The sequence below is a fragment of the Filicampus tigris genome, chromosome 1 (assembly GCF_054856515.1).
Source record: "Filicampus tigris isolate MCC_2025a chromosome 1, RoL_Ftig_1.0, whole genome shotgun sequence".
In the NCBI taxonomy this organism is placed as follows: domain Eukaryota; kingdom Metazoa; phylum Chordata; class Actinopteri; order Syngnathiformes; family Syngnathidae; genus Filicampus; species Filicampus tigris.
In genome coordinates this window covers 32,510,915-32,523,673 of record NC_141217.1, presented here as the reverse complement: position 1 = coordinate 32,523,673, position 12,759 = coordinate 32,510,915, and the positions used below count along the sequence as shown (strand labels likewise).

Genomic DNA, 12,759 nt, shown 5'->3' with positions numbered 1-12,759 from the left:
CTTTCAGATTTTTTTGTTTTTTTTCCCTCGCCAGTGAAATGCAAGGGAAGACTATGCCTGTGAGAACAATACTGCGGGGAGGGAACGCACATGAAAAAGAGCACTCCAGTGTTGTGCAGGCTTAGTGGCAGTCTTGCTTTTTAAAAGAATCCAACACAACAGCCGGTACTTTACCTGGTTAGGGACGATTAGAGGGACGGACGAAAACCTACCTCTGTCCTTGCTTAGTCCGTCCTTTTGCTTAGTCTCGACCTCCGTCCGACCGTCCTCAAAATGTCCGTCCGTTCGAACCTTTCGGTCCCTGGGACGGACTGCCCACTGTCCAGTGCCCAGCTCTACTAACGTCAACCATACAGCGAGTGTGCCCTCTTCTGGGGACATGTGGTGCTACACATCCCACTCATTTCTAAGTGGAGGAAGTCTTAACCGCAAGTTTTGAGCCCATTGGCCTAGACACTCAGATCTAACATCAACTCCCCAATTTTCAGGGCCGCTGAACACGCGTTACAAGCTTTCGTGGCTCTGCAACCCCCTCAGACAGACTCTTTCTTTAATCAAGGAGGCTTAACGCTGTATCGTGCGCGCTCCCGTGACGTAGACAACGGCTTTAGCTACGTGCGCGTTCCCGTCGTGCACCATCAACATGGCGCTCGCCGCCGGATCAGGTAAATACAATATAACAGAACAATTAGATACTGCCACGTTTAAAAACAAAAAATGATCAGAGTCACTCGTTTTTTTTCCTTCGCAAGTTGCGGGTCACTGCGGGGAGGTTAGCCATGGCCGAATCTGTCTTTTATACTTTAATAAACAAGCTGTTACATAGCCGGACCCGTCAGCGAGAATGAATTGAAAGCAAAGGGCATTAGGCTATAGCTCAATAAGCTACATGTGATTTCAATTAGGAAGACGCGGCGTAACTACTTACGGGCATATTTAGATGGATGTTTATCCAGCCGAACAACTGATGACTAACGCACATGTAACAGTACCCAGCCACATTCGAAGAAGGGTTTTTTCGGAGACGTAAATCAGTAGCGGAGCAGTGGTTAGCTCAAAGGGCTTGGCTGTTAGCCACTCGCCGAAAATGCTCTTTGACAGCTCTTTTGAGCCGAGACCCTTATTAGTCAGCATTAGTTGGTGCCTTTTTAAGATGAGGGTATTGCACATGTGTATGGTATTGCGTGGAAATAGCGATTTTGTAGACACACAAGGGAGAGTGAAGAGTGGCAGGTGTGTTTTTACATCAGCCGGCCGGCTCTCGGTTTGCAATTTGCATGCAAGCTGCACCATCACATCTCACCGCAGAGGCCAAATGATGCAGCACTCTCCAACTCGGCAATATCTTCTTCAATAGCTTCTTCACAGCTGCTTGATCTCTTTAGCTCCACTCATCACTATACGAGGTATGTTAGAAGAGATTTAGAAGACTTAAAACCAAAAATTCCAAATACGAATTTTCCCCACCATATGGGCCAGGCGATGGAGCAGCTTGTCTACAAAGAGATCCTGCCGCGTTTGCTTGGTTCAGTGCGTGAGAAGAGGCGTAAGTTGTGGCAGGACGACGACGTGCCTGCTCAAAATGCCATGAGCACCCGACACTTCCTGGCCGCACCACGGGAAAGAGCTTGTAGTTTGGATTTGAAATGCAGTATAACTTTTGTGACAACAGAACTGGAACACCTTTCAAATGATCACCATTAGTGTGAACTCACATCCGAGACTTGTAAACTAGTCGGAGAATGGGTTCCCCGATTAGGTGACAAAACGAAACTGTCGAGTAGATATGTTAATAAATAATGACACTGTCACTATTTTACTCCAGTTTAAGGCAGTTTTATTAGCAGATTTTCTATAGGCGAAATTACACAAAAACCTTCCTCGTTAAGGCCATGTTTTTTTTCCGTGACACAAAAAAAATCCCCCTCGATTTCTCTGGAACTTATCTTATTTTATGTCGTTTTTGGAATGTCTAACCATGTTGCTACTGACAGTATAAAAACAGTTTTACTTTTGTCGTTTAATACATTTCAGAAATTCTAAAAAAAAAAAAAAAAAAAAAAACGTCTGGATTTGAACCATTATTTCTACTTTAACCATTCATTTTATTTGTAGTCTGTACTTGTACTTAAGCACAGCGTGTGAGTGCTTTTGACACCTCAGTTGTTTTGTGTCCACACAGGAGTTAAAGTTCCTCGTAATTTCCGGTTACTTGAAGAGCTGGAGGAGGGGCAGAAAGGTGTGGGGGATGGAACTGTCAGCTGGGGTCTGGAAGATGACGAGGACATGACCTTAACAAGGTGGCGAGGAGTCATCCTCGGCCCTCCTCGAGTAAGTGAAACCACCCCGCGACAAGGACTTGGAGCAAAATGTGCAGGCTACCTCTCCAGAATCTGACTAAATATGAATCCTTTAAACCCACATAGGAAAAAAAAAAAAAAAACACTGTCATATAAGGTTGTATTTTATATTCCCCTTGGGCAGTTACAACCAAGGTTAATAATAATTTGGGATTTTTCATTAGAGTTAGTTTTCATTTCGTTTTGACTTTTTTAAAATTATTTTAAAATCAGTTATTTTTATTTAGTTTTTAGAGTAGGTTTGTTAGTTTTTATGAGTTTTTATTTGTTTGACTATGCTTCGTTTTAGTTTATTTTTTATTAGATTTAGTATTAAGTTTACTTTTTTATGTATATGGGGTATTTGTTGAGTGCAAGATTAAAAAAAGGTCATAAGTATTGTGCAATAACATTGTGTAAACCACAATTCTCAAATGTCCGTTCGACCTTCCTTCTTCCGTATGGCCGAACAGTAATAAAAAAATGAATACATTTAAAATAAAGCCCAAAAGCTCACGTATGAAATTAATAGACAAAGACATAAATACATTTTGCTATAATTGTAGTTGGCTTTATAAACGTACAATTAAGTTTAAATTTATCATGTTTTTATTTTATTTAGTTTTTGTTTTTAGCTTTAGTCATTGTTATTTTTTGTAAACTATAATAACTTTTGTAAACTTTAATAACCTTGGCTATAACAACAATATTGAACAAATATGAGACTCTTCAATAAGAGAAATGCATGTGGCTGAATAGGAAGAAAAGTTACAAAAAGATGAGTGAAGAGAGCGCCTGGGGACATCGCATTAGCTGTTTTTATTTTAGAGTTTCGAAAATATGAAATGAGTGACTAAATCTATCTTGAGTTTATCCGTGTAGTGTGCAGCAGGGCACCATTATTTGGACCTTTTACAACATTTCAGCGTGTTGTTAAAACTTTATGTTGCTTCTTCCACAGACAAGCTATGAAAACAGGATGTACAATCTGAAGGTTGAATGTGGGCCAGGATACCCAGAGTCACCGCCGTTTGTCAGATTTGTGACCAAGATTAACCTGAACGGCGTGCACACCTCCAACGGCGTGGTAAGCAATGTTTTATCGCAATCACCTGCCCCTGTCACGTTCACAGGTCTCGACAGTCAGCAAATATACAATTTGCCTAATCCCGTTCTTGCTCTCTCAAGTACACCCCTCCAACCATCCTTTCTTGCACCACAGACTGGTTTCACATAAGAAGGAAATTTGTACGAACCGGCGCAGACACAAATAAAAACAAATGATCAATCTATCAATCAATCAATCACAACTCACCATTACACGGATTGTAATTGATGTTGTCATGTCCCATCTAATGGGAGACAATGACACCCCAAGTGAGTTACTTATATCCAGTCTGTTTTGGTCACCGTCAATGCAGAAAGTCACACTTCACAAGATGGTGGCTAGTAAACTCTTTTTTATTTTTTTTCATTTTTTATTTTTTTAAGTAAGACTGTTGGTATTGTTTTTTTTAAATGCAGCGTTTTTTCCTTGGAAGTTGTTGACTCTTCCTGTGTCTCATCATTTGGCCTTTTCCCCTTTCCAAAGAAGCTGACCAAAGATATTTGTATTATTATTATGTAACTTTGCTAGTTCGTAGTCCTACATTTTGTAGTATTTTACGAAATGACTGAGATGAGTAGTTTGACGTGTGAAGAGGCCCATTCAGATGTACCTGATTTTCTAAATAAAACGTCTTTCAGGCTAATGAAGAATACAATTATCAGGGACCGCTGCACTTAGATCAAACAATGATTAGAAAAATAAGAAAAGAAGGAGCGGACAGAGATATTCTTTGTCTGTGCTGTACTTCTGACCTTCTGTCGTCTTGATTTTGAGGACTTTTTTTTTTCCACCGATAAGTGACAATTGTTTTGATCTGACCACGTGATCGGAAACCGGTTACGATGACGCAATATTCAGCTATTCAGTATTGGCTGTAAAGACCTTTTTTTGTTTTTAATTATTATTATTTATTTTTTTTACTGTGCTGTGGCTTCATGCGGCAGTCTGTGCAGCCACAGTGCTCTGTAGTAAAGCTCATTAAGGAAAAGAAGGCACGGAGTGAGATGCGTAAAATATTTTTGCTTACATGGCTGACAGTGCAAGCCGCACGATAAAACAATTTCACCGTCGTCTTCAGAGTTTAAAGAGGGACAAGTTCAACAAATGTGACACACTGAAACAACTTCGATTGAAGTCTACCGAGTGTGAATTACTTTGCGACAAGCAAACCTGTGCTCCACGGGCTGCATTTGACGAAGCGATTCATCGATGGCGTTGTTTGTGAAAGAGCCGAGCCGAGTGACAAGCTCTTCAGTTCCGCATCGGTCTGTCTGTGTTGGATTTTTGCAGGTTGACATGCATGCAGTGACCGCGTTGGCCAAGTGGCAGAACTCCTACAGTATCAGAACGGTGCTGCTGGAGCTGCGGCGGCTCATGACCTGCAAGGAGAATATGAAGCTTCCTCAACCACCCGAGGGCCAGATCTATACCAACTGAGCCCCCCCCCCCCCGCGTTTCGTTTGTTTCCATCTCGTCGTCCTCCTTCCCCGTCCTGTCCCAGCCCCTTTTCTTGGCTAACTTTTCCTTCATTGCATCCGCATTCCACCGGTTGAGAGAACACAGGGAGAGTTGTAAACCTCAAGTATAGAAGAACAATGCAGACACACACTCATCATTTTCCACACACGTCATTCCGGGCAGTTTCCCTCTTCTGCCAACGCCGGATCTCTTGGTTGCGATCATGCTGAATACTGTACATCTTTTTTTTTTTCTTTTTTTTCTTTTTTTTTTTTTTTATGATTTGTGGGAAATAGCAGATTGTACAATAACATAAATAATCTTATGAAGTGTACCTCTTTGTGTGTTGCCTTCTTGTAACAGAAATATGTTGACTGTGAACTACTGAGATCACGATGTAATGTGTGCATACAGTACGAAAACCTGACGAGTGTACTTTTTTTGCAGGCACATAGGCGAGTATGTGCAAGGACGGCTTAGCGCATCTCTGTATCCAACGTGAACAGTTGTCTGTCCTATTCTGATCGTGTGCATGGCAGCCCCGCTATAATCTGATCACATCGACTGTTAAGTGTGCCGACGTCAATCTTGCTTGAAAGTAGAAATGAATCAGACCACATGTGCAATTGTTTTTCGCCTCTCCATTTCATTAAATCACATTTGGCCGGCTTTGGTGTGGTGGAGGAACAGTGTTTCGGTTAATCTGGTGTTCGGTTGCTGTTCAAGATTTATATGACAAATGCAGAATAGAATAGAGTAGAATGAGCGTTTATTAGTCAGTAATGGGGAAATTCAGGCTTTACGGCAGAAAAGTGGACAGTAACAGCACACAATATACACAATAAACATGTTTTTTTTTTTTTTTTTAAATCTGCAGTTCTACAATAACAGGCAATGAGTGCAGTGCAATAGTGCAGTGAAATAAACACCAGTAGTCCAGTATTCATTTTCATCAATGGAGTGACAACTATACATGAATTCATGTATTCTGCCAATTTAGTGCCATTTACTTGTTGAAAATCTAAAACTTGACTCTTTTTTTTCAACTCTAAATACGATGATAAATACATTGAACTACTCTAAATGTAAATTGTCCCATGTCAGGCAACTATTTTTTTTGTCATTGTTTTACTCATTTGAGTAACAGAACTAAATGTAACAGGTGTGAGTTTTTAGCGTAGAATCGGCAAACGCTGTACATGAAATCGGGCCTAGCACATTACAGTGATTCAACGAAATAACGTACTTTAATATAAATAACATCAGGAAAATCATTTCAGTGACAGGACTGTGTCAAGATTTTTGGAGGCATTTTTTATGCATGGATGAACAGCACTTTACATATCAAGTTAGAGGTGAAATGCAATGCATTATTACTTATTTATACATACTACACATTTTTGTTTGTGTGTTTTATTAGTGAGCTGATATCTTAAATGGGTGAAGCTGTCATCAAACCTGATAACGTGTCACCAATAATACAAGGAAATAGATCGCTCCGTCACGGCGATTCACGCGACCACAAATGACATTAAAAATGGAGACACCCCTTCAACGGAGACAGTGCAGAAAATAAAGAAGTGACTACTTCCTTAAAGGTCACAGGAAAAAAATCACACGTCAAGCTGTCTTGCTCGCGGGTGAAACTGTATGCTTCCACTTGAGTGCATGAGGTGTTAAAAACAACTGACGCACAGTCGAAAACCCTCTCATGCATTGATTCGGTCACTACAGTGCGCAGCACAGTTGTCCTCCCTTCAGAGGTGCTCAACGATAGACACAGCCGCCGGTGCACTTTCAATCGTTTTATTGAACAAACAGTAAGAAATTTACAAGTAGCAAGCACATTCATAGATCACAACTGACGCCCAAAGGCACTCAACGGTTATTACCACTAACAACCGACTACTGTCCTAGGCCGGGTCTTCAGGCGTTCACCTGAGGGGTTGGCATCTATGACACAACCCCCCACACCCATCGAGGGAAAAATTTAAAAGGGCGTTAAAAAGGTTTTGCCAGGCAATACACCAGACGCATGCCAAATTGAAAAATACTCCATCCACAAAATCTCAAGTCTTTCTTATGCCTACGTGTAAACATGTTTTGAGCCACTCAAATATATCCACTTAAGACTCCGGTAGCTGGATTATATCCCACTGAGTTGTCATGGGGCTTTTCCATGCCTTGACAATGAGGCACTCTAAAGCGGCCACGCCAGCTTGAATGCCCAGTCCACGTCGAGGCTGGCTGTCAAGTGGGACTTTTAAAGTGGAATTTATAAGGCTAGGTCAACCACCACTGTTGCTGGCTGTCTTGTTTCAACTTGGAAATTGATTTTTTGGGGCACTTTCAGAGTAGCATGTATAAGCGCTACAGCTATCCTGCACAGCCAGGCAGCAGCAAAGAAAGGAGGTCTGCTGTGTGCATCTGCATCTCTGGTGAGTGCAATGTATTTTTTTTTTAAAAGTCGTTATACTGTCAAATTGTAAACTGCTATATTGTGTAGAGGTCTGGAGTTGCGTTTTCAGCAAATACCTTTAAATATGTACGTATAATGTAACTAAAAACTCTCTGAATTCACTGTACGGGGTTTTTAAAGGTCTGTCCAGCTGAGAGGAAAAGTCAACCTTTTGAAAAATGTTTTGAAAACATCACGTCATGCATGCCTCAAGACTAATGAAGAACACACACAAAATGTCTGACTTGACCTAATTATGAGAGACGTGCCCTTTGTTATGCAGCACTCACAGCTGGACTGGACTCTGACCCACCCGGGAACCATGTGATCCCACCCACCCACTTATTCACTCACTCCTTTGCGCTATGACACCAAATCGTCTCCGAGGCTAGGACAGCAGAGGCAACGTGTGAGTATTTTTGAGACTTGAGCACAGCTTACCTACTTTATTAAATACGTGTCACTGGGGTGTGTTTCTGCTAGTGGGGCAATGTGAGTGCCATCATCATGTGAACAACGTGATCTGTGTACGAGCTCGCATTCTTGAAGCTTCAGCTGTCGGACATCTTGACCGCCTTGACTTTGTGTTGGGCTTCAGCGTCATTTCCTTCCAAATTCAGTCTGGGAATGATTAAGTTCATCGTAGCCGACACTTTGTAGCTCTTTATAGCTTCACTTGACAATTAAGAGTTGAAATTTTGCGGGAAGTTTCCATGGGAAGTTAATTGGGGGAACTTTGGAAATAGTCAAAACCGGAAACCTTTCATAGGAATTATAAGAATTAACTGGGAATTGAGGGTAATTTAATTGGAAAAGTAAGTACAGATTCTTGTGGAAAAAATACTCTTCAAAATACAGTAACATAGTAGTAGGCCTAAGTGTTGATCAAAACAAGTCCCCCCACCCCCCAAAAAAAGTTAATTTGGTATTATTGTGAGCCAGTGTAACATATAAACTGTTTAAAAATTAAAACTGCACTTACATATAAGAATTTAGATAATGATTTGAGAAAAATGTATTGCTCATTAGTTAAAAATTGCACATAGTTATTAAAAATTAAATGCAAAAGTTAAATACAACTGAACTGTACTAAGGCAGCAATTTTTTCACATACCACTAGACAGGCACCATTTGAGAATCATTGTTGGAAATGATGTACCAGCCTGACCTCAAAAAGCTACAAAAACTGGTGTGAAGAATAGCACTCCATAATATAGTACTCAAAGTTAGCTTAAAAAAAAACCATACTGTATCAACATAATTAAATAGAATAAAAAAAATCAATATTTGTTGTCACACTGCATCAATTGAATGGATTGTGCTCCTCTTTCTTGTGTACCTCCCTTGGCCACCTGTAGTGTAAGACAGACAGATGTCTACCGAGACATCCCAACAGTATGATGCTAATAGTCTTTCTTCGCAGAGGATAAAGAACATGGCTGTGAGCTCTGTTATATTGTCTGTCTACATGTGTTGCGGTGGCGTTTTTTTGTTCACTTCCTTGCTTAAAATAGAACTCAAATGAAACTATTAATTGCAATATGTGTGATTTTGGAATAGGGATTAAGCAGAATAAAGGACCCGTTTTCACCCATCTTTAGGGTTAGGGCCGTTTTGTCCTGCACTGCCACCTGCTGTTGACTGAAATTAGCGTCAAAAGACAAACACACTATTAATCAGAATACCGTGGGGGCATACAGAACATATTGCAAGGAACATTTTTGACTCGACTTCCGCTTTTAAGGGTTATAGCAACGCAAAACATACTGTATATGCTAATTAGCATTACCATGAAGTTAGCAAATAAGTAAGTTATGTGGTTGACCGATCATTTTTGTTTCCCAGGTGTGATAGGCAGCACAAGAGGAATTCCGTTGTTCCTGTCGGGCCAGGATGGCGCTTCTGGTCCACATGCTGGCCTGCGCCTTTGGCCTGGGCTCCTGGGTGGCCGTCAACGGCCTGTGGGTGGAGCTGCCGCTCATCGTCAACACCCTCCCCGAAGGCTGGGAGCTGCCCTCCTACCTGACCGTCCTCATCCAGATGGCCAACCTGGGACCTTTGCTCATCACGCTCATGCACAAAGCCAATCCGGGGCGCCTGAACGAGCGCGCCGTCATCTACGCCATCCTCTCCGTCGGGGTCCTGTCGTGCATTCTGCTCATCTTCTTCTGGGACCAAACCAGCGTCGTGGCGGGCGCCCCGCACAGCACCGCCTTCTTCATCATCACCTTCTTCCTCTCACTGGTGGACTGCACCTCGTCCGTCACCTTTCTGCCTTTCATGATGCAGTTTCCGGCCAAGTACATCACAAGCTACTTTATCGGGGAGGGGCTGAGTGGCTTTGTTCCCGGTGTTGTCGCTCTGGCCCAAGGCGTGGGCATGGCTAAATGTGTTAACTATACTCAGGGGGCAGAAGGAAACCATACAGGGGGAAACAAGTGGTTCCTCCACACCGAATATCTCCCCCCCAACTTTTCCACAGAGGTGTTCTTCTTCTTCCTCACAGCCATGATGTGCATAAGTCTGGCTGCTTTCATCGCACTCAACAAGCTGCGTTTGCCGCCTGACGGAAACCTGATGGAGGGCTCGGTGGCATCGGTCTGCTCCGGCCTGGACAATCCCGCGGCGGACTTTGATGGAAATGATTTAAAGTGGCAAAACAAAGAGGGGAGCCAAACAGGGCCTCCGCCTGCAGAGCCCAATCACTCCGTATACCAGCTGACCTTCATCTACTTCCTGGTGGTGTGGGTCAATGGCGCCACCAATGGCGTGCTGCCCTCCGTGCAGACGTACTCCTGCATGCCCTACGGCAACCTGACCTATCACCTCTCGGCTGCTCTGGCTTCAGTGGCCAACCCGGTAGCCTGCATCATTGCAATGTTCTTCCAGAACAGGTACCGTACTCCGTACATAAGTAGAAGGGCAGACACTTGTGTAAAAAAAAAAAATTTTAAATGGTAAAAGTAGAAGTACAATTTGAACGAGCGTACTTAGGGGTTGTATGACATCTCCAGGTATTCAAATGTTCAGAGAGGCAAAGTACAGAGGGCTGCATGGACTGGTAGTATGTTTGGATTCATGTACCTGTATTTGCTGTGGTCTGTAACAACAAAGACAGAATTATCAGCAAGGCATCAACAGCATGCAACTAGCATGTACGCAATCATAAACCCATGTTACATAGTTAAATACATTAGGATCAAACAGTAGCATTACCTTATTTAATAGCCTAATTAAATCTATATATATTTTTATGGTCATACTGCAGATCTTCATCTTCTTTCTAACCTGACGTACGGTCTTCCCCTGTTGCACCTCTTTCACTGCTCTTTCCAACTCCTCAAGAGGAGTTGAAACCCTGCCTGTCTTACTTTTGTATCTGCGTGGCATGATGGATTTTGGTCTAAAATTAAGATTGCCGCATAGTTGTAGTGATCAACTGTAAGAGTACATTGTACAATAACTATAAAATACAATAAATTCATAATAGCAAATAATCATTAGTTGCAGAAAGTTATGCCATTGGCATAACTTGACCCAGGTCCTAACTTGACCCAGGTCAATTACCCCAAGCCCACCATTTTGAAAGAAATGCATCCTCCAGCTGTTTTGAGCTAGCATCATGCTAACTGTATAGACTCATGATGTAGCTTACTAAACCACTCAAACATATGTGAACTGTTATCAAAGTCTCCTATAACTGTTCAAACAACAGTCAAAAAACCTTCGCCATAGAATTTTTTTTAAGTGTATCCCTTCTTTGCAGGACGAGCAAAATGGATGCCTCTTCAAAAATATGTGGTCACATGACCAACTTCTATTGTTGTCTAAATAACAGGGGTGGCACTGCTTGCCCCTTGGCACAAAATTAACCCACTCTCCCCTATGCATGCCTAATAATAACTATGTCTGGACCTAACTGTATGTGATTGTTAATTGCAGCTTCCTTGTGCTTTCAGGTCTCTTCGGTTTCTGGGTGTGCTGGCGCTGTTGGGGACAGGCTTTGGCAGCTATAACATGGCCATGGCTGCCATGAGCCCCTGTCCTTTACTTCAGGGCTCTGTGGCGGGAGAAGTCGTCATTGTGAGTCACACAAACATGTTGCATAAAGAAAGTGTGACATAATATCAGTTGGCAGCTTCATCCGGGAAATGGCAAAGTTCAGCTTCTTAACAAAACAGTGTTGAGCAATTCTGCTCATAGCATAAGTAATGACTGCTTTTTACATTTGTTGTTTTAAACAAACAGCAGGCTGTTTTGAGAAAAATAATTAAAGGATTTTTCAAGTCCAATGTTGTCCATTTTACCTCCCCCAGGTCCTCTCGTGGCTCCTCTTCACTGGAACTTTTTCTTACGTCAAAGTGATGGTGGGCGTCATCCTACGTGACCGCAGTCACAGCGCCCTCGTTTGGTGTGGCGCAGCAGCACAAGGGGGATCGCTGGTGGGCTCTGTCGTCATGTTCCCGCTGGTCAACGTCCTGATGCTCTTCAAGGCCGGGGACTTCTGCAACACGAAATGTCCACTATGACTACTCTCATGTTGATTTAAGGACTTGTTTGTGATAGGTATGTGTTTATTTATTTTGTTGCAAAATTAATAAAGAATGGGGTACTGCACTGATAGCGTGCCATTTTAGCCATCCATCAATTTCAAATTAATTCCTTTATATTATAATAAAACGGCATATTACAGTATTTTTACCTTTTATTTGTCCTATCGCTCAAAACATTTCACACCTCCTCGCTACATCTTAACATTTTGCATGTCAACCACATAATTGTATCTTGTTAAACCGTATTTTAAAGAAAGCATCACAGTTTTTGTCATTGTAAAACATAGAAAAACATTTATGGACTAAGAATGATGTGAGTGTGTGGAGAAGATGGTTATAGAAAACTATTAAATATTTCACAGGTTGACAACATTTTGCTTTTTCAGTGATAAGTACACTGTGCTTACGTTCTGTTACTTTGAGTACTTCAATTTACGAGTCCATCAACGCACCACTGATGTGTGGCGATGCTTTGTCAGATACTGTAATCAGAAAATTCTGCAGAAGCTGGATAATGATCCTGATCATTTGAATCAGGTGAGTTGCAGCAGGGAGAGATGGAAAACATGCAGTAAAGCGGCCCTCGAGGAACAGCATTAAAGACCCCTTATGTTAATAAATATGAGTTTACTGTCATGTCTCCTGTGAACCTTGGGAGACTTTACTGTGTACTGTTTTCAAAATCACATTCAGGCACAAAGCCGCGATGTATGCTAGCTGCGGAGGTGCCTCAATAACCCCAATTATCGAAAACCGGAGCTACTAAGGCATAGTCTGAAGCCCATTTTTTCCTATGTTAAAAACACGTCATCTTAGTGTTCTTTTTTTTTTGGGCGAAGTTGT

The 12,759-nt window shown here is 42.0% G+C and overlaps 2 protein-coding genes across 2 annotated transcripts; both read left to right on the top strand.

The window, feature by feature from the left end:
• Nucleotides 1-473: 473 nt before the first annotated feature.
• Nucleotides 474-5,574, top strand: LOC147153629 (ubiquitin-conjugating enzyme E2 variant 1-like). Its single transcript, XM_086033504.1, has 4 exons — nt 474-665; nt 2,183-2,331; nt 3,301-3,426; nt 4,738-5,574. The coding sequence occupies exons 1-4, from the start codon at nt 644-646 to the stop codon at nt 4,882-4,884; spliced, it is 444 nt and encodes a 147-aa protein (XP_085889630.1). The 5' UTR covers nt 474-643; the 3' UTR covers nt 4,885-5,574.
• A 1,805-nt stretch (nt 5,575-7,379) lies between these two features.
• Nucleotides 7,380-12,058, top strand: slc52a3-1 (solute carrier family 52 member 3-1). Its single transcript, XM_086033466.1, has 4 exons — nt 7,380-7,772; nt 9,209-10,257; nt 11,323-11,446; nt 11,680-12,058. The coding sequence occupies exons 2-4, from the start codon at nt 9,257-9,259 to the stop codon at nt 11,890-11,892; spliced, it is 1,338 nt and encodes a 445-aa protein (XP_085889592.1). The 5' UTR covers nt 7,380-7,772; nt 9,209-9,256; the 3' UTR covers nt 11,893-12,058.
• Nucleotides 12,059-12,759: the final 701 nt, after the last annotated feature.

Bases quoted from the DNA above. Each gene is read 5' to 3' on its own strand.
- LOC147153629 (XM_086033504.1), top strand. From the start codon at position 644: ATGGCGCTCGCCGCCGGATCAG. The intron at 666-2,182 runs GTAAATACAATA...GTGTCCACACAG, and splicing joins GGCGCTCGCCGCCGGATCAG to GAGTTAAAGTTCCTCGTAAT. The intron at 2,332-3,300 runs GTAAGTGAAACC...CTTCTTCCACAG, and splicing joins TCATCCTCGGCCCTCCTCGA to ACAAGCTATGAAAACAGGAT.
- slc52a3-1 (XM_086033466.1), top strand. From the start codon at position 9,257: ATGGCGCTTCTGGTCCACATGCTGGCCTGCGCCTTTGGCCTGGGCTCC. The intron at 10,258-11,322 runs GTACCGTACTCC...TTGTGCTTTCAG, and splicing joins GCAATGTTCTTCCAGAACAG to GTCTCTTCGGTTTCTGGGTG. The intron at 11,447-11,679 runs GTGAGTCACACA...TACCTCCCCCAG, and splicing joins TGGCGGGAGAAGTCGTCATT to GTCCTCTCGTGGCTCCTCTT.